Raw genomic sequence first — 22,016 nt, 5'->3', positions numbered from 1 at the left:
CAGTGAGCCTCAGTTTGCCCTCTTTTCAACCCCAGACAAATAGGAAAACAAAACAGTGCTGAAGGCGTCTCTGTGTGCAGCCCCCAAGGACGCAGAAATAATTCTGAAAATTATAAGGATTGAAAACAGCCAACCTGCTCTACAATGTGTAATTTACTGCCTGTGGAACTGGTGATGGCTTGTATATGCTCTACCCTGTTCACAGGAATGGTTAAGTGCTGTGTTGGGGCACTAAGGAGGATGAAATGCAGGTGAGAAGTTTCCCTGCTCCAAGCAAATTTGGTTCACACGTAGGCCCTCAAATAGGTCTTACTCTGTTTCTGAAGTGCCACACAAATATAAGCTACTCTGTAAATAAGGAGTAAAATAAGGTATCGCTGTTCTGTGTGTATGTAAAAAAGCAGGGAAAAGGGACACTGCGTTTCCTCTCTTCTCCTCTAGTTTAATGCCTGGACAAGTCACTTAGCATCTCTCCTGACCTGACTGCCTTCCTATACCACCTTCCAATGGACTATATGCCATACAGGTCCCTGGTTGTGTCTTGCTGCCAGGGATCAGCTTCACACCCATTTAGTGGTGGAAAACAATTAACTGGTACAATCTGGCCCCAGATTAAGTTATCCAGAAAAATCTTTCATTCAAAACTCCTGTTTAAGTCCTCCATGAAATGTGTACACATGTTGTTCTTGCTGTTCTCATTACTCAGTTCTGTCTAATAGCAGCCGTCTATATAATGATTCTCCGTGTCCCCATGGGGTTGTTCTGGAAGGCCAGAGGAGCAATATGATTTAGAGGAATTATTTGGCCAGAACAAGTGGATCTATGCAGCTGACATTCAGTTACTTGAAGGATTCACAGGAAGCAAATTCCTTAAGTGAATGCAGAGATGGCATCGAGATAACCTAGAGCTGAAATAATGGAGAAATATATTAGATAACTGCAACTGAAAACATGGTGTCAACTGGCACTAATATAGCACGGGTAGTCTGGTATGATTGGTTTGAGCTATTTAAGATCATTAATAAGTCATTAACCCATGAGGTGACTGTAACAGCCATCATTTTAATCAAGATTGAATTATTAAATTGTCAGGTGCACTTTGGAATTTATCAGTACCCAGGCAGGACAAAGCCCCTTGGCCACATTAATTAAAGATCCCCCGCACTCAGGAAACACTCCTAAAAGATGCCCACTGTATCAGATTCACCAGTTAATGCTTTTCTCCTTGCTGCTACTCAATGGCCACCTCCCCAGTTTTACATTCAATTTGTCTTTTGCTGAAAAGCTGCTAATTTCATGCTACTTTAGCCCTGCAGCAGCCAGCCTGTTGCTAAGCAACCTCCAAAATACTGAAGGGGCTACAGTCTAGCTGCTTTCCTGCAGCCCACCCTTATTCTTTTTTATTTACGTGTACATCTTATTTATTTATATAGCTAAACAGATTTCTTCTATAATGTGGAAGCAGAGCCGTAAGCCTCCGAGTTGCAGCAGGGTGCCTTTACTTGCATATGTTTGTCTTCTCTCCAACACCATCCTCTACCCTATTTTTACTGGTGTTCCTGTTCATCAGCTGAGCAAACTCCTCATGATATTTGTCGAGCTGGAGTGGCATCCAGAAGTGTGCTGAAAGTATACTTTAAAGGCGTAGTTGGCCATGTTGGCTGTACTCTGTGTGAGACAGCAGCCGGGAATCTGTTTGGTCCCAACAGTCCTTGACGGAAGAAAAAAGGGTCAGAACAAAGATGGCTTTAAGCTATTTTTCTGCTTACTTTATTTCTGGCTGCTTTAACTTCAGCTGTGCCTGCATTCCAGGCTTCTTGTAGCCTAACTAGATCTGCAAAGAGTGAAAAGACGGTTATGCTTCACCTGCCCAGCAGTGCTGGGAAAAGCCCTGCTGTAGAGGCAGTTCTACAGGAACAACTGCATTTTTGTGGGGTGGGGTTGGGATCCTGGCCAGGGCACAGATTTGCCTTAAATTGTATCAATAAGAGGAGCAGGTTGCTGATGGAGTATTTGGTGTATCGATAAACTGGCAGAGCGTTTGTAGTGGCTGCACAAGGATAGAGGAGGATAGCAGACAAGTAATAAAGCTGTTACCATGCTGTTTGTTCTAGACGCGCTCCCAAAATGGGGGAAGGTGGAAGTGGTTTATGTGCACTGTTACATCTTGTGTCACCCAGAGAATCTCCTTGCCAAGCAAAAAATCAGGACCACCGATTGGAATAACTTTTCACAACCAGGAAAGCACTAAGTGGATATACTGTAACAGAGCCTGGCTGGGTTTGTTGTGGTAGCGTTGGTCACATCAGCATTGGTGTTAGACTGCGATGATAACTTTGATGAAAGAACTGCCACGCTCTTCAGAAGCTCTCACAAGCTCCAGTATTTTGTACCTTTTCTCCAGCACAACACTGTAGCTTGAGAAAGAACATGATGAATCCTGTAGAGATTTATTTGGAACAAACAGGTACCAAACTGTCTTTTTCCCCTTTTTCCTTTTATATTTTTTTACTTTTTGTTTCAGCAAGCAGAGGCACTATTCATGAGCTGAGTCTCTGGACTATACTTCTTCCACAGCTGTTGCCCTTTGGTCCTCTCCTTACTGCCTTTGGCTGCCACTGACTGACAGCTTCTTTGTCTGTCTGTTGTAGTTTTCATTGTAGACCTCTTTTTGGTAGAAAATAATTTTTCTGCTTTGATGATCCAACCATTACCTGACCCTCTCTGGAGAAGAACAAAGAGAAGCACGTGAACACTTGATTTTGTACATGCAGTCCTGCAGAACAGGGGTTGTGCACAAGGCTGAATGTAATTTTTTTTCTATCAAAGTGAGATGAGGAAGGTGATGTTTTAAGTCCAAATTGAATTTTCCCCTTATTTGCTTTAAGCATTCAATTACCCATTTGGAAAACTAAAATATTTCTGAGAGTGGTTTGGCATGCTCATACAGTATTCTGATTTTTTCAAAATGAACTCTTGGTCTTTTTGTCATTTATTACGTGTCTGTCACTGGGATGTCCACTTTTTATGTACATCCATTGTAAAACCTTTGCTGACCTGTGGCTCCATGTATTTTTTTAATATGGTTGAGATTTCATAAGCCAAGCTGTGCTATTTGCGTTAGCGTGTACATTTTGGCGCTGTTATTCACATAGAGCTCAGAAATGTGCTAGGTGCTTGGACAAGTATTTAAGTTATCTCAGGTATTCTCTAAGCTGAGTTGTGAACAAAACACTGGAGGCTTAGAACCAGCTCAAATGCCCGGGAATAACTTACTGCCCTGAGAAGTTGTTCGGGTACGTTTAAAAAGATTGAGTTAACAGATCTTAATTTCATTAATTGAAGATGGGATCATCTTCAATTGATCCCATCTGAAGAAAAGGAAGAAAAGGATCTTTCATACGGGAAGATGTCAGGAGTTTGAGGGAGTGGAAGATGATGATTAACATCTTGAACTACACCCAGAAGCAGGCAAGTGGCTAGTGTGGGTGGGGATCTCTGCGTTTCTTGTGGCTCTTCCCACCTGATATACTCAGCTTTCGCTCTTGAACTTTCAGAGCTCTGGCAAAATGTAGGGTGGTCTGCAATGCTGAGAAAGGATAAAGTATACCTGAGCTGATAAAGGCATTACAGGAGACATAGCTGTCCTACTGCTGTGTCTGATCACTGGTTTGTGCTGCTGCCTCTTGCTGTGTCTTTGGTGTTGTTGCACCCAGCCAGCTGTCTATACCTTAGAATCCCATAACTCTGAAAGATCCAAGAAGAGCACAAGAATGCAAACAATACTGATAAAGGGAGCACAGGTCATATGTTCCTAATAGAAAAATTAAAAAAAAAAAAAAAAAAAGAAAATAAAAATATAGTATTGCCCAACAAAATCACCTGAATTTTTTGGAGTGTACTACTGATAACAGATGGCCAAGGTTGGGCACTCCATCTTTAGCTCACAGTAAGCTTTTTCTCTTGCCGCTCTTACACTCCATTATGAGAGATAAGAAAAATCTGACTCAGATGTGTCTGACTCTGGTCTTTCTCAATTTCATAGTCCTAAGTAGTGTTAAGGAAACTATCCTTTTGTTTTTGTCTTTTTCCCCAAGGTGGTTCAATACAGATACCGTCTGTCTCAGTAATGTCAGTACTGTGCAATGTCAGGGATACGTTGAATCACAAGAATCACCAGTGTGACTCATTCATTTCACTCTCCTTAAAACTGGGGGGAGCTCAGTTAATGTACTGCTAAATCAATTGCCAATCCCCAGGCAACTCTTCTAGTCTCAGGAGTGTTGCTAAGTCCATGTTTAGTTCTCCAGGTTACTGTGAAGTTCTGCAGTGAGATATATCTAGAGAAGAAAAAAATGGTGTGGCATTCCAAGAGACAACCATTGTACGGCTGAGAAAGCTGATCAAATCTTCACCGCTTTTAAAGAGTAATTAGTTTTAAAGAGTAATTAGAAACTGAGTTATTCTCCCACAAATGCAGCAGAGAAGGACATCTATAACCTTTCAAACCATTACATAGATCACCTGGATTTACATTACATATAATATCCATATGGAGATGGCAATATAGCTTTTCTTTTTCATGTTAGTTATTAGTTTATTATAAATTGGTTTATTTTCCTTCATTTTCAGATCAGCATCATGTTGACACCATCAGATTAAATGTTGCAGTTCACTATTGTTGTAGGCAAAAGAACAAACCCCTAGGGGTTCTTGCAGTCTCCAAATGAGTCAACAAATGTAGACACTGATTTCCCCCCTATTAATTTGAACTGTAAACACAGAGTTGAAATTTGATAGATAGTATCCTTTCTGAATACTAGTGGATGGTAGGCTGAAACTGCTGCCTTATCATTCATAACCAACATCAAAACTGAGAGAAGCAAAAGTATCTCTTATTTTTTCCTGGTTATATACCAAACTTTCTCATTTTTTAACGCACTTTTCCTGTTTTGCTTAGGGGATTGACTTTCCAAACAGGGAAAATAACGATGTTCATCATATAAAAAGTATGATTTGGAAATACATTGAGGAATTTTATGGTATAAATCTCTTTTTTAAAACTTCTTTTTGCAAATCATCCTAAATTTTATTGCATCCTCTGTTTTTCTTTGTTTGCTGTTGTGGCTTTTTTTCCTTCAAATCAAGCAAAAATACTCTCTCAATCCTTCCAGGTACTTCCCTTGCATTCCTTGCAGACGGAATTTTGCTTAAGCACTTCCCCTCTATAAAAGGCAGATTAGAAGTTATGTCTCAATTTTCTCTCTAAAGATGACCCTTTATTTGGGTGTTGAGGGGAGTCAACAGGAACACTGGGAGTGAGTGAGCTTCCAAGGGAGCACAGCCCCTGCACGCATGGCAGAAATACTGACCTCAGCTTGAGCAGTCCATTGAGCAGCCTGAGCACATGGATACAAGGAGAAAATGTTCTCTTGCCCTGTGGACATCTGTGCTAAGCTGGACCAATTCCTGATATTTTTTTTTAGGGAGTGTCTCATTTCTTTTAGTTGCATAGATATAATAGTAGCAGTAATACAAGACCTGTGGTCCAGATTTTAAATAAAAGACAAACTTGGAATAAGACAAATGGGGAGGGTAGAATAGTATGTGGAAATATCTCAGGTCTCTGATGTCTGAAGAAATACCTCATTATCACGTAGAGAGCTCTTTGATAACTTGTGTAAGAACCTGCCTTGTCTCCCCCTCCATACCTACTATTTGAGCTCTTAAAATAAGCTTATTAGCAGTCAAATCAAGACAGGTTAATCTTTAAATCATATGTAAATACAGAAGCTTTTCTCATTGTGGTATATTGAAGCATTAGACATAGATGCAGATTTTCACAGTAGGAGACTGGATCAGCACAGTTAAGCACTGAAATAGTTTGTCTTCCAAATCATCTTCTGAGAATAGAATTTCCCGTTCACTGTACTGTATGATGGTGAATAGGGATTTAGCGGCAAAGGATTATGTGAAGCTTAGGTTAGTGGATGCTTCTGGTAGTCTTATACAGCTGATCAGTTTGCACAGTCCTGAGCTTCTTTCCTCCTCTGGAGTTGACCTGTACAAATTCCAGGGGAATTTGTCCAGGGGAGCACTGAGACTTAGCTGCCTCCTGTCTTTCCCAGCATTTTCATTTCATTTTACATTTCATGTAAAATGCTTTCTGTATCAGATTGCTGTTAATCATCTTTGGTGTAAATATATACTAGCAAGTGCTGTTTTCTGGACTTTTTTGGCTGCATTTAGTCCTTTGACCTCCAAGTTAGTGCTTTCATTTTTAACTCCAGCATTGTGGGGGACACTGCTCTCCTGGAAAGTATCAGTAGTTTGTACTTTTAATGTACAATGCATGAAATAATCTTATTTCAGAGTCTTCAAGCATGCCTCAGTCTAGACTGTGTCTCACAATCAAACTCTCTGACTTCCATAACCTCAACCGCTGAGATAGGTGGACTAGTCTGTCTGGTTTAGTCCAGTTTAGCTGGCACCATGTGCCATTTCCTGCTCACCCACATAATTTCAGTCTTAATTACTCTTTATCTCATCTTCCAAGCAATCATACTGCAGATTTATTTTTTGTTTTGGGAATATGCCATTACTATTGTACTATCTACACATAGAAATGTCTCACCTGTTCCATGAGGCTTCTGTCAGGGGGTTGCCGTGAAAGACATGGCTACAGACCTTTCTGGGGCTTTGCCGTGATGCTCCAGGGGTACCAGCACAGCAGCCCCTGCCTAATCATTGCACAGCAGAGTATTTTATGATGTGCCTGGCCAGCTCCAGTGGTTTTGATGGACAGAGGATGTGCTGTGGTCCTGCCTTTTTCTTTCTTTCTTTTATTTAATTGCAAGAATTTCTCATAGTGCCTGGCTCTCCAGCCTTTCAGTCTTTCTCCTTTTTTTCTTGTCCCAGGCTAAAGGTCAGGTGCAAAGTGACCATCAGTAAAGATACTAAATCTGATGTGATATAGGGCACTTCAGACAGGTCATCCAGGTAAACATGATATTGCACTCTGCTGCAGAGTCTGACCTTCCTGTGCAGCATGGCCAGTTCATAAGACATTTAACAGCACTCTGGAGAAAACTTGTCAGACAACATAATAATAACAACAACAACAATAATAATAGCACTTACAGTTTTGCATTTTTCATAAATTTTACCATTATTAATCTTTCTCTGGGTGGTAGATAAGGACTGTTAATCCCTCTTTGGGGAGGGAAAAGTAAATATGGAAAGATGCATCTACCTTGAGAAGGTAAGTCAGCTGTGGATTTAGAATGAGAAGCCCCAAGTCCTGGGCCCCAGTCTGAGTCTCTTCATGTGACGGATGTCCCTATTTAATGTGCTACTTGATGTTAATTAATGTCTTTTGTTTGCTGATCATATGCTCTAAATGAAAAGCCAGTAGACCATGTGTGAAGGTAGCAATACAGATACATACTTGCTGTATGATTGTTGTTTGTATGAAGCCTGAACTAGCTCTGTTACTCTGGTGAAGTTTTGATTGATAAAATTTGACTCTGCTTGCATTAGCTTGTGGGCTATTTGGGTAAAATCCCTAAATCAATCTATACTGAAATCAAGCCAGAAATCCATATAAATAATTATAAGTGCAAAGCACTCCTGTGCTAATTTTCTTGAAAAATATGTTTGACCCCATTTTTTTTTTCTTTTCAATACTAGTTGAAGTGATAAATGCAACAAGTTTAAAATACACTTCACTGGTAGTGGTGGTTAGGATCAGTTTATTCTGGAACTTAGCTCTCAATAGCATTTGCATGGTCTAAATGCCATACAAACATTATTCAGTTCTTGGATTAATAGCCCCAGGGAATATATATCAGAGACATTTAGAATGGCAAACGGATTGTTAATGTTTGTCCCTTCAGCAGCTTGAGGGACTTGTTTGTATTGATTGGACTCTGGGGGCATAGATTCAGGAGACAATGGCCATAGCCCTGGGGCAGATGTGGGGAGGTCCCTAGTACATGGCCTTGCTCTTGAACTGCTGCTGCCTCCCTCAGTTGTACTGTTGAGTTGTTTATTGGTGTCTGCCGTCACTGAACTGGGAGGACATTAAAAATAGTTCCCCAAAGAGAAGGGGTGAAACATGAAACAGGTGGCAGAAGCCTGTTGCTTTTCAGGAAATTATTCTCTAAGTCAGTTTAGGAATTTCTTCTGCCTTTTCATTCCGAATGGTTTCTGTAGGGAAGCCTGCGTTGCAAACTAGCGTGGCCCCTCAGAGTGCATTTGCCTCAAGCAGCTGTTTGCATGTCGTGGAGCTCACCTGTACCACACCTTGCCTTTGCAAATAGGAAAAAAAATTCTCCTGTTTTGCTAAAAGAAAAGGATGGGTAAGGAAGAAATATGCTCAGCTCTGTTTTAAACGTCAGTTGGTTATATTGGGTTCTGCACACAATGTATGCCCTGAATATGCTGTTAAATCTGTTTTTTCAACAGCCAAAGGCTAGAATTTCCAAAAACTTACAGTAAGATTCAATATTTCTTTTACTTGGTAGCAATACTGGCTCAGGGATATCTGGCTCTTTCCTTGTTCTTCTGCCCCACTGCCTCCATCACCCGTCACACCACAGGTCTTTGTGGGGCCATGCAATAAACTGCACCGGTAGTTTGGACTGGTCGGAGCCCTGTGCTGCCTTTGCCTCTGGAAAAACACAAACAAGCAAAAAGTCATCCCAGCTCTAATGCAAATTCTCAGCAGACAAAAAAGTTCACGAAGTGAGGTATTTCTGCTAGACAGTTGACATCTAAAGGAAACTTAGCTGAAGAGAGGAAATAACTTCTAGTGCCCTTAGAAAGTGAAAGAGGCAATATGGAAAAGAAATATGAAAACATAAATTAAAAATGTGAATTTAATTAATTAAAAATCAAAAGAGAGTCAGGAGTTAATTTACAAGGCTGCAACATAATCTGGAAGGGACTGAGCTGAATAATAATGAGTATGTACCTGTAGGCTGGCATCCCAGCTATGCTGCTGTTTAATCTTTTTCAGGTTCGTATAGTTTTTAGAAATCAAAAAGAACGGATTTGTTTTAGGCAGCTTCATGCCCTTGTTTAGCTGTAGTTTCAAGTTAATGTAAAACCTGAAATGAAGTGCAAACTTGACCCAAACCCTTTAAAATTGCAAGGATTAATAACTGTCTCTTTGAGAAGCAGAACAAATACACAGAATAGAATTAATCAAAAAATATGCTTTTAAAAATACAGAGAGTGACCTCCAACAGGTTGGGGATCTATCAGCTGGCCTGCTCTTCCACCCTTTGTAGTTTCACAGGTGAGGCTAATAAATAATTTTACTTCTTTTCATGAGCTTTAAAGATCATCTAGGAACTTTGTGGAAGAAAATCCTTACACAGCAGTTGTTGCATGGGAACAGGTCTAGCCTTTTGTGTGGCACGCAGCTGATTTTGGAAGGCTGGGAGAGGGGCGTTTGAGTATTTTCTGCTACATGCTTTTTAATCCATAAAGAAGCACTGAATACATTTGTAAAGGTTCCTCCTGCTTTTGCAGTGACTTTGCTGTTAGTGCTTTCCTGTAAGACTGAAGGAGACCAGGGCAATAGTACTGCCCTCCTTTATTATCTGTGCTTACAGTAAATAATTCAAGAGGCAGAGCTCGAAGTCCCAAGCTTTTCCCTGCGGTGGGCTACGCGTTTCCATTGAGGGGGAGCGCCCGACCGCGTCACTGGTTTGTCGGAAACGCCTCTGCCTCAGCAATTCCAGCCACGCTGACCTCTGCCACCGCTGGGAGAGAAACATTCGCTCTCTCCAGCAGGATGGCTTTGCTGGCTTTAATCTGCGAAAATGAGTTTACAATCTTGCCTGCTTTCAAATCAGGAGAATGCGGCGTAGCTGCAAACTGGGAGGATTTACCCGTGTAAGTACATATGCTAAAACACATCAAGCCCAGATTTTTCCACACATTTGGAGGATTATTTTAGGAGAAACACAGGTGCATACACCCTCTTCTTTGGGGAAAAAAAAATAGGCCATGTTATGTTATTTGACATTTTAAATAATAAAAATAAAACTTGGAGAAGCAATTGCTGAACTATAGATCAGCTGGAGCTGGCAACTGCTTTTATCAAATGGTATGGGGCATTCCTGCGAGCAATGGCTTAACATTCAGTGCTCACTTTGAATCCAAAAACACATCTAAAGGTATTTACCTTCTGATGTCTAAAACTGGAACAGAGTTATGAATAAAATTGCAGCCTTCTCGAAGGCTGCACCAGCACAGCAGTAAACGCTTTGCTTCTTAATTCACTGGGGTGACCACCTGTGCGAAGGACGGGCAGCTGCTCCCCTGCCTTTCGCTCCAGCACAGGTGTCTGGTGTGGCCAAGGGTTCGGCACAGCAGGGTGGCTTCCCAAGGGCAGCAACTATGCTTGGGCTTTAGGTTTCCAGGGGCTTTAGGTGGCACTGCAGGTGACTGAGTGTGCGGACTGAAGATCTGGGCTATCTGCTGTTCTCCGATGGTCAGCAAGTCCTTTGTGGGTGAGGAGAGAATGTAACTGTGCTTTGGGATTCACAGCGTGGAACTTGTAACTAAGTATTTTTCACGTGCTGGTCATGTTCAAAACAGTTCTTACAGGTCATTAAATGGGTAAGGGAATTGTGAAAACAGGGTGATACTACCGTTATTCATTCCCATTTGGGGAAAAAATGCTGTAAACTTATCTTGAAGGCTGCCAAATGCCATTCCAAGTGCTATGAAAGGAGTTCTATGTTTCCTTATCTGAAGACTGCTGTGATCTTCCCGCATTCATTAATACACGAAAAGCAAATCACAGAAAACGCCTTTATGTTTCAGAGACGCGGTGGCAGGAGGGGAGCGCTTAGCAAGAAGCTGCACATACCTCACATACGTAACGCTTTCCCGTCTATCAGAAGATCCTATCCCCGTCAGATAGCAGCAAGACATTCCTGGGGGTGGAGTGAGAGTGAATTTATCTTGGGAGTGAGCAGGATTTTGCTTTGCTAAGCTAGCTGGTTTGCTCAATTCGGGAATTTTCCATTCACCTCTATTATCCACCAGCATATAAACCCCAACAACTGTAATTAGGGATACTTACTTTAATTAGTTAACAGTTTTGTGCAGCTCACCTGTCCTTCTGCTGGCTCTCTTCTGTCTTCCTGACTGCTTGGTTGAGCTGCTTCTCCAAAAATTCCTGCTTTAGAGGTATGCTTTCAAAACTATGCCGTGGAGGGGACTGCATTCCTGTTTCTTGAGGAAGGCTGATGCAAGGTAGACGCGGTGTTATACAGAGAAGCGCTATTTGATTTAAAGAAATATGAAGCTGTACTGCATGGTTTTTATTGTCTTTTGATAGATAATTCATCACTTCAGCACTCGGAAACCCTGGCTGAGGGGAAGGCTCTGTATTGAAATGCTGGGAGGAGTGTGTAGTGTGGCCTGAGGAGGTGGTGAAGGGCATCTCTCTGCTTGCCTTTTCCTTTCCAGTTCCTCTGGTGTTAGCATGCCATGACTATGCCTGGGTGGACATACTTGCTTCAGTCAGTTTAGTTCAAAAGATTCAGTTTAACTGGCTTGATACTTATAATTTTGTGTGCTGATTCAGAGTATAGCACAGGCTGTTAACACAGATGTAAAATGCAGGTTCGTAGGGATTTGTGGGCAGCTCAGCTCCATTAGCTTGAAGTAACAGCTAAAAAGCATCCTTTTCTAAGCAAAGATATGCATTAGCCAACATCAAAAATCAGTTGTTAGTTCTTGTGATTGCTAGTTAGAACATGCCAAAATTACAAGCCCTCTGTTAAGAATAGATATGATAAGAATTATTCGGCCAATAATACAATAGTAACATGTAGATTCAGTTCTGTTAAATCATCGCAACCCTTCTGTTTAAGATGAAAAATAAAAAGGAATATAGGTTCTGGTCGATAATTCCTTATAAATAGAAATGCCTCTTGGCTAAATCAGGGAAGGGATCCGAGTAGCTGCAGCTGTGGCATACTTCTTATCATTTGTATTCTCCACCTCCTGCCCTTATTGCAGAATTAAATTGGTCTCTCATTAACATGGGAATGTTTGTTGTTACACCGCCTGCTCTCTCCCCTGCGCCTACATGACTATTTCAACGTAATGTCAGTCCCTGTTGGGAGCCTCCGGAGCGGGTGCCAGCGGGGCAGGAGGGGTTGTGGGAAGGGACTTTCTTTACCTCTTACAACAGGTGCCTTTGTCAGCACACCTCGGAGGCAGCCAAGGTGGAGTCACTCTTAGCCTTACCCTTTTAACTTTTGCTACAAGAAAAAAAAAAAACCCACCCCACAAGGCAATGAAAGCGAAGAGGAAGCGGTCATTTAAAGTGCTTTGGAAAACCTGAGTGGAATTTAGCATAGCAGGTATGATTTTTGTATAGGTGACATGGAGAGCAATCTTGTGAGCTAGATATTGCTTCAGGATTGGAATCTAAAGTATCTCTGCTGTGGGAATTAATTGGAAAAAATTTTGCAAGCCTTTGAAGAAAAATTAAAAAAAATGCACTATAGGTGCATTTCAAGGAAAAAATACCGTTCTTCCTCCTGCAAGGGTTAAGCATGATCAGAATCTGCTTTAGTCTCAAGGATTTAACCTCAAGTGCTGCATTTTTTGTTTGCCATAAGCCTATTAGAACTCTCTCTGTTTCCTAGCAATAACATGTAATTTCCCACCCTATTTAAGTGAAAGAGATGTTGGGTTTTTAATCCTGTACGCTACAGCTGTTGCTCAAGTTTCCTATTCAAATGCAAATAGCACCTGGTGCTATTTAGATACCCGTGTAATCTTTGATAAAGATATTCCAGGAGCACAGGAAAAAGAGAAAAGCAAGGTGGATCTGACCCTGTTTATTCTGGAAAGCAACAGCGTAACCATATGCTACCAGCAACCTGAACTGGAAATTTCTACCAGGTTTGCAGCATCCACCACATACTCTTTCTGGAGACAAATGCACGGCTGAAATGATTTATGTTTCTTGAGCAGGTATGATTTTTCACCAGGAAGAACAAAAGGCTTCCAGAGAAGATAAAAATGTAGAGGATGAGTCTAAGCAGAAGTGCTGATTTGATTAGGTGTTTTACCTTGCTTGAGTATCCTGAAAGGAGTTTCCTTTTGGAACATTTTGTTTGTTTCTTCAAATCACTTATTTTCTAGATTTTCATTTGTAGTTTTGAGAATATTGATTTTTAATGGTTTTTTTCTGAATTTTTTCCTTGTGCTGTTTTTTTTCTGTGTCAGGTAGACATTACAATAAATGAATTGGGAAGTCAGGAGCAATTTGGAAGGCAGCTATACTGTTTAGGACTCATAGACAAGAGATACCATGTCACTTCTTGATTAAAAGCAACCCAGTCCCAGATTCAGGTTAAAAACCTTCTACTGTAGAAACTTTCAATTACATAAATTGGTTTTATTTCACTTGTGGAGGTGTGAGTTTATTCAAGGAAAGCTTACAGCCTTCGTTGCATTTTGCATGACTGTTTTACTCTGTATTACAAATGAATAACTGAAGGACCTTTTTGGAAGGTTGTGACTTGATGCCATCATCTTCCTGCTAAAATCAAAAAGTATTTACATGGCACAAGATACAATTTGGATCTACATAAAAGAGAAAGTTTTTCAAGAGTTTAAAGGAGAGATTTAGAAACTTGTGGAAAATTCCAAGGAATGTCTGAAAAATCATCATTACACCGGTCTCTCTGAATTTACAAATAAACCAAAAGAAGTAATTCATTGGAAAGCGAGACTCTGCTAACAAGAATATCAGCTTTCCGTGGGAGAAAACTGGATATAAAGAATAAACAATTGCTACAAAGCTTGAGAAGAACAGAAGTGATTCCAGTCCTGCTGTCAAGCACTGACGGATCTTTTCTTGCTTAAGACTAATCTGGTTTGGCTACTGCTTTTTAATCTTCAGCCTCATACTGGAATTAAAACGACTTCCCCAGCTTTCACCAAACTTCAGTAAATGCCTTTTGCAAGTGGGGTGTTGGGAGTGGGAGCAGGTGTTTCATGTGTGCTTCCCATGACAATAAAAAGCACCCTCGAGAGGAAAACCCACACGGGAGCTGATTTGCTGGGTCATATTTTCTCTCATGACACTCCTTCCTCATTAGCTTCTTCAGGTGGGTGTGAACAACTGACACGGAACTGAGCCAAGGTTCAGCCTTGGATTGTCAACCTGCTCTGGCCGCTAACGGCAGCTTTCCGGCAAAATGATGGAAGAAATCTCCATAATGGTGGCTTACGATGCCCATGTTTTTAGCCAGCTGTACGATGAAGACTTTCTGGCCAATCTGGTGGCAGTCAGCAAACCCAAATCTGTGGTAGGTGTTACTCTTGCTCCTTTGCCAATAATGCTTAGGTTATACTCTTTCCAGTTGTTAAGTCCTTCTGCTGAAAGCTATCATTTATTTGTTTTGTCTTTTTATTACTTTTTCAGAAATTTGCTTTTGTGCATCAACAAAATTAAAATAAGTATTTCAGAAGAGATAAGATTATTAAAATAATATTTTTCTGGGTTACTAAGTTTAGAAGGATATTTACTCAGTAGGATAATAGTTAAAATAATATTTTTGAAATAATGTTAAAATAATAATTAAACTGGAAAATGACACTAAATGATATAAACACTTTCTGTGGTTTAGCATGTCAGCTAAAGGTTCAGGCCAGATGCTCAGCGTACACCCAGGGTCTGGGGTGTAGGTCACCATCATCACTAAATCTAAGAGAGTCTGTCCCTTGTATGGAAATGGGGATTTAACACTTTTACATGCTCTTTTGAAATCAGCATAAGTATCTGTAAAACCTTTTTACTTAAACTACCACTTCCTTTTCTCATAAAATAGTCTACATATTTATGTAAATTACATGTATAGTGTAGGCATCTTCCTCCTTCATGGAGGTCCCAGCACTTGTAGGGAGCTGCATTGAAGGCACTAGTTTTGACTCTGAAGTTTGGTGCCAAAATTCATCTTTGGTCTCAAATTCTACAAACGGGCCTGTGTTGAGTCAATCTGCCTAGAATCAGTCAAAATAAGTCTTTGAAAATAGAAATGAATGTATATATATTGAGCTTAACTTAAACAGCAGATACAGTTAAAATTTCAGTCTTAATGCAAATCAGGCTAATTATTTAGCAATCCAATTAAGCATTTGTATTTGCAGGTTTTGGTCTGTATATGTGTCTGTATCCAGGTAGTTCACTAAGCTATGACAAAGGAAGTATTCTCAGAAGAGGAAAAATTTGCTTTATTGCCATCTCATGTAAAACCTCTCTCAGCCTATTTCCTGCTTGGGTTTTTCTGCCTGTCCATGCTCAGGAAATCTCAGGTACATGAACTCATCTCCTGTGTCTCCCATAGACCTCTGGAGCTAAACCAGAGTTCTGCCCAGTCCCTTTTATTATGATGCCTTTTTCTGTCTCTGGCATCCTCTAGGCTAGAATTTACAAGGCCCATTAGAATAGTTAGATAATAAATACAGAAATCCAGTATAGACAAAACTGTGTACTTTAATATGACCTGGTTGGAGATTGGGCTCCAAGTAGGCTTTAACTTAATCAGCACGTTAGGAGTTGCATACTTTTTCCATGCTGAATATTTTTAAATACATGGTGTACCTTAATTCATTGTCCAGCCATAACCTTTCCTCTTTTTCTGCCTTAGCTGATGGCTGTGGTAGCATTTATTATTTTGACTGGAAGCCCAGAGTAGTATCTTTCCTTCAGACAGGTACCCGTGTTGCAATAGGATTAACAGGAGCCAGGTGCCTGCGGAGAAGGTACCTGCCCGATGGGCTCTGAGAGAGGCCCTTCTGTTGAGTTTCTCTGAGCAAATGATGACAGTGGGGTTTCCTGGATGTCTCCTGTCCTGAACTGCTTGCATGCTCTAGAGCCAGTACTGCAGTTGTTTAAATTAAAATCCTTGTGGTAAGAAAACATTTCATGGATGGCTTACCCTATAATTAAAATCTTTAAGAAGTACTGCTTAAATGCGCTCGTTGATGGCCTCTTAAGTTTTGTATAGCTTCAGAGCAAAAGTAACAGACATTGCATTATGTATCTCTAGATTCCTCCATATCAGCAGCGAATGACTGGAGGAGAGACTAACTGTTGTCAAGAGCACCACCTTACAGCTCCACCTGATTTTTGCCACTCTGAAATATGATGAAATAACATTTAAAAAAAAAATATTTCTCTATGAAGTAACTACTTATCTCCTAGTAAAGAGAGATATTTACGTGGAACAACTGTGGGAGGGGAAAGTATCATTACTACTATTGTTTATAAGATCTGAATGATTGACTTCAGTGTAAGCACATGTTCTCATCAACTCTTTTTTTTTCCTGAATCAAAGGTTATTAACATGTTTCAGTACATTATGCACTAGGATAAGTTAAGAAATGTGTTTTTTGCAGGGTTTACATAGGAAATACCTAACTACTCTTTTAAATGGCTTTGAAGTATGTTAAGTAAGCAAATAATGGTGCAAACAACCTGAGGAGGTTTAAGATGAAGCTCGACAGGGTTATGATAGGATTAGATGGTGCGTGGGAGCCTGCGCTACTAAGGGACAGGACCTGATGACTCAGAAAGTTTCTTTCGGTTCTCTGCTGCTATGTTTAATCATGGGACAAGCTGCCAGTTGGGATAAGTTGGGGCAAATCCTGTTGACTCTCTCCTGGTCATTTTACCAGATTGCACAAAGGTACGTACTGTACATAAACTAAGATTCTGCAGAAAGAATTTGCAGAGTTTTCATTTATTCTCAGAGTTCATGTTAATACCACAGGTATTTTTGCAACCTGGTATTCATCTGTTTGTTTGCAAAATCCAGGCTTCATTTATTTTTAAAGCAGCTTCTAATATGCTGCTCTTGTTGCAGAGAAAAGTTAAAAAAATGTTCTTTAAAGGCTTTCATCCTGTTCTGCAGTTTGGATGCCAGGATGGCTTTGTTGTAGTTCCAGAAATCTTGCAACTAGTAAGTAACTCATTATAGTTCATTTGGATTGTGCAATAGGTCAGGGTGCACAGGAGTCTGTCTTGCACGGAGGAGAGAGCCATGTGTTATGAAGTCGCAAAGGGTTAATACTGAAACCAAAGACCAGGCCTGGATGATGTGGGTTGCATATGCTTAAGGCCAGCCCTTCGTAACCTTCTGACATGCCCAGTGCCCCATACGTAATGAACTTTGTGAGGAAAATCAGAATTATCTGCTGTTTCCCAGGTCCCATCAATTCTAGTCATATTTTTCAATGGAAAATGTGAATTTTTCAGTGGAAAGCATAACAGTGTTTTTTTAGTGTTGCTCTGATGCACATAAATACCAGACAATTAAACAGGATGTAGATGATCTGAGGTAAGATTTTGTTAAATATGCTCCAGAGCAACACTGTATGATAGCAATCCTCCAAAATATATTTTAATAAAATTAGTCATATTGCAGTGTGACCATGACACACGGTTGTTTTTCTGTGTGGTCTTGCTTTCAAGATTTCAAGTTATTCTGAAACTACTTCACACAGACATGCAAAGCAGCCTATAAAAGTGAACTGCTGTGTAGTTTGTGCAAGAATTGAGTAGCTTTACTCTAAGGAATTCCAGTTCTCAACTTATCTGCAGAAAACTTGGACCCAAGGGGTTATACAAATGGTATACTAAGTGGTATAATCCTCTTAATCCAGAGTTGAAGGACATTCTTCTGGAAAGCTTCATTGTATTTTCATTTGCCTGCCTGCCTTGTTGTGTTTAGCTTTCTGTTCAGGGGAATTATCAGCCATTTCACAGAAGTAATTTGTTGTTACATGCCAGCAGACTCTGCCATAATGATTTCTAGGCTCTCAATTTCCCATCAAAGCCAAACTGAGGAGGTTCAAAGTGGATAGGTGAACTGCAAAGTGGGTGATAAACAGGGTAGCCTGGCAGGAGCACAGGGCGTAGTGGTCAGTGGGTTGAAGTCTAACAGGCAGCTGGCTAAACGTTGTTTTTTGGGGTTGGTAGTGGGGCTGATACTGTTTAGCATCTTAAGGCCTAGACACCAGAAGAGGACGCACCCTGTTTTTCAGATGGCAAAAACTTGGTTTTCAGGTGGCAAAAACTGGAGGGTAACTGGTGGACACATGGAAGGGCAGGTCTGCTGATCAGAGGAACCTCAGCAGGGGTGGGCTGAGAGGAACTTCCTGAGGTTCAGCAAAGGCAAATGCAAAACCCTGGGTTCCTCCCTGGGTAGGAATAACTCCATTGTCTGTGCAGGCAGGGGACCAAATGTCTGGATAGCATCAATGCAAAAAGGGTGCTGGGAGTCGTGGTGGATGACAACACAAGTGAGCAGCGTGCCCCTGTAGTGACGAAGGCTAGGTGTGCATGAGGCGGCGTTATCAGGGGCACAGACAGCATGTCAGCTGAAATGGTTATTCCCTTCCACCCAGCAGTTTTGAGGCTGCATCTCACACACTGAATCCAGTTTTGAGCCCCCACAGAGAAAAGGGATATTCACAACCTAGAGCAAGTCCAACGGAGGACCACTGGGAAGGCAGGGAGCTGACCGCATGAGGGAAGGGTGAGAGGGTTGGGGCAGCTTAGCCTGAAGAAGAGAGAGCTCAGGAGGGATCTAATTGCAATCTCCTGCCACCGAAAAGAAGGACCTAGAGAGGATGGAGCCAGACTCTTCTCAGAGGCATGCAGGGACAAGACAAGAAGGAATGGTCATGATTTGCAGCAAAGCAAATTCTGGCTCAGCATAAGGGAAAGCAGTTCTGCCCAGGGAGGCCCTGGCATCTCCATCCTGGGAGACTTTCATGAGCAGCATGCTCTGACTTTGGAGCTATTCCTGCCTGAGCAGGAGGTTGGTCTATATGCCCACTGGAGAGCCCTTCCAATCTAAATTTTTCTGTGAGTCTCTAATTCTGCCTCGTGGAGTCTTGCAGTAAGGAGGAGCTGGCAGCATTTGAGCTTTTGAAGACCATCTTTCCCTGGGTGGTGTTACCACTGGTGTGCTGCTGCTGTTGCTACTGCCAAAGGAGGAAAAAGGGACTTCGGGTGGTCACTGTTATGAGAATTGTCTCTTTCCAGCAGATATAATCCTTGTCTGTGCCCTTCCCTTCCCAACAGAAGGATGTCTCTAGGATGTGCTCTCAGGATGTCTCTAGGAGCTGTCTCGCCTCTGCCCCCCCCCCCCCTCCCCGAGGGGCAGGAGCAGCCAGATTCTGCCCTGATCCTCTCAACTTGTCTTTGGAGCAGGAAAAATTTTCTTATATACATGTATAATAAAATAACAAATTTTATTTGTTGAACAGGTGATGCATAAAAACAAAAGCTCTTAATAGTTTTTGTCTTTCCCTTCCCTTGATTGCTCAAGTTCTTTGTCTTTTGTGATTTCAGGACACAGATGCTCTTTCTTTAACTCTTTCAATTTTTAAAGATTTTGTGTGTTCCACTCACACTTGTCATCCTTCCAGTTTCATTAGCTTTTCTGCAGTTTCTTTTACCAGTACAAATCTTCAGTCTCCCCAAAAAAGCAAATGAGCCATGTTTATATGGAATAGTAAAAATAACATGAATATCACCTGAATTTTTGTTTATAAAAATTCTGTGGTTTTATTCTGCTTCAAGGAGTCAGCCCTACAATGTTATCTTCTTCCCCTGAAATTCATCAAGATTTGAAATCAGTAAAGGAAACTGCTTATATAAAGCTAATTAAATGGATCATCATATCAGGCTGTAGTTTGCTTAGTAACTCTTTTTTCAGATTTGACAGTGTAATGTATATGAATATTAGTTTGGTTGCAATTTTTTCTCATTAAGACTTGGTTGACACCTTTGGATGTTAAAGCTAAACACATTAAAATAAAATCTCTTCCTTCCTTGGATTTCCCATGCTTTAAAGTCTTGAAGTTCCAGCGTATTTAGGAAAACTGACACAGCTTCTGCAGCGACAGTGTGAAACCTCCGTATGTCCGCTGTCATATACAAATCCTTGTAGGCCAGAGAGGAGGTTATTTCCCCGCAATGGGTAAGCTCCTGGTCCCTTTTGCTACTGAAAACAGACTTGATTATGGAGCAGTCGCTTGTCTAATAAACCTCGCAGAGTGCTTGTTTAACGTACACAAATCTAGCCCTAAATGTGGAACTCGTAAACGGTGAAGCAGCATGTTTTATATGATGGTAGTGTGTAGCTGGCATATAATTTTGACTCTTGTTCATGCTTATTTGACCTTCCTCACTCATTTGTTATTAAATATGAAAATGGGCAATTAGTACTAAAATGCTTTGGGCTATTTATTTTTATAGCGCACCCCGTTTGTTTTCTGCTGTCCTAAACCTTCAATGTGCAGCACATTTTTGCTGCTGTGTTATTAATGTGGAGTAGAAACTGTCAAAGGTGAAGCCATAGCCTTTGGTATCGGGGCAGAAGACAGTCATGGCATTTGGCAGGCGGGAGGTCATGGGAGTGCACTCCCCACAGCATGAGAAGCCATCAGCTGCTGCTGGGTTGCACCCAGCCCTGGTCTCTGGTATGGCATCAGTGCACGTGGGTCTAATGGTTTCTGTTAAATGTGCTGTGGTGCAATCTGACAGTGTCATTGTGTAGCCCATGTTTGGCATCGTGGTTCAATTGCGTGGAAATTAGAGAGGTGGTTCATCCTGCCCACTGATTCACAGAGGTTAAGGCTAGGCAGATCTTTATCTTTCAATTATCTAAGCTTCATCTCTTTCATCGAACTTCATTCCAGTAGTATTTTTTGAAAATTAAAAACTCTATTAAATGCTCTTCTGGAGAAGCATCCACCTCTCATTTGAGTGTAACAGGAGGTGGGAAAGGTATCATTTTCCATGGTAATCTGTTAATCTCTCGCTGTTCAAAATATGTTTGTAACTTCTCATTTAGATTCATTCTGGTTTCAGCTTCCCATCTTGGATCTGGTGTGCATTTTTGTGCAAGAGTACAGCATTCTGTACCATTATTTATTTTATCCCTATGAAGGTACTTACGTGCTGTCACCAACTCAGCTGTCTGTGCTCTCTTGTACAAACTGAGGAGCTTGAGCTCTTAAACCTCCTGCTGTGAGGCATTTACACCCTGCACAAAACAGTTCAGTGGCTCTGCTCTGCATCCTCTTAATTCCCCCCGACCCCGCATCTCCCAGGACTAAGTGCAGTATTCCAGTACTGGCCTCAGTGACAATCCAGGGTTAAAACTTCCCTAGTCATCTTGCTTTTTCCTATCCTTATGCATCACAGGGCTCCCATTAGCCTTTCTGCTGCAGCCTGACTCTGATGGCAGTTACATTTTTCTCGCTGCAAAGGTGGTCTGTTATTTCCTGGCTTTTCCTGGTGTAGGTTATTTCCTACACCAGTTTGTTCCCAGTCGCACACCACAATGTATGGCCTCTTGAGTGGTGCCAATGCAGCTACTTATGGGGCTGTGTTATGAATGGTACTGATACAATTAAAAATAATTTAAAAAAATAAATTAGCATATTTTTAAAGGATTATTTTGGTCAGCTTGCCATTGAGCAGTGAGGTGGAAGGGAGAGGGCTGTGGAGGAAGAGCTAGGTCTTGCCCAGCCAATGGCAGGCTGCTTTCACAGTGTGTGCCTCCCATTCCTCCACCCCCATTCTTCCCAGAGAGCAGAAAAGTTTCCAAACTTTTCGAAGAGTCCAGATGGTGCTTTCTTGGGACTGATCCCATCTCTTCATGGGATTCAACCCCAGACAGAGGTCTGCTGCTCTGTGCTGTAGTAAAGCCCCGCATACATTTGGTCTGGAGTTGGCACAGTGGTGTGTTTCATTTGAGTAAGCTATTTCCAGGAATTCAAATATATGTATACAATTTCCTGGTCGTCCTTCTTGTTCTTTACTGCTCTTTCTATCCATGCATCATCTGCAAATTTTATTAACAGGACTGTATTTTTTCACTTCCAGGCCACTGATGCGATGTTTGATAGTGCTGGATCTTTTATGAGTCCCAGAAGACACCCTTTAGGAT

General features: G+C 41.2%; 1 protein-coding gene across 12 annotated transcripts in view; it reads left to right on the top strand.

Annotated features, from left to right (window-relative positions):
- Positions 1-22,016, top strand: part of RABGAP1L (RAB GTPase activating protein 1 like) — a 254,532-nt gene that overhangs the window by 201,682 nt on the left and 30,834 nt on the right. Inside the window, exons 1-2 of one of the 12 annotated variants that reach the window (XM_072866800.1) lie at positions 10,956-11,208; positions 14,145-14,354. The exons of 9 other annotated variants lie outside the window; for them this stretch is intronic. In XM_072866800.1, the coding sequence (XP_072722901.1) occupies positions 14,244-14,354 (111 nt within the window). In that variant the 5' untranslated portion in view covers positions 10,956-11,208; positions 14,145-14,243. Of the gene's footprint in view, positions 1-10,955; positions 11,209-14,144; positions 14,355-22,016 lie in introns of those variants that run through there. 2 more of the 12 variants (XM_072866798.1, XM_072866799.1) reach the window with 2 other exon arrangements.

This window comes from Ciconia boyciana, chromosome 7 (genome assembly GCF_034638445.1).
Source record: "Ciconia boyciana chromosome 7, ASM3463844v1, whole genome shotgun sequence".
NCBI lineage: Eukaryota > Metazoa > Chordata > Aves > Ciconiiformes > Ciconiidae > Ciconia > Ciconia boyciana.
This window is presented reverse-complemented; position numbering and strand designations above follow the sequence as displayed.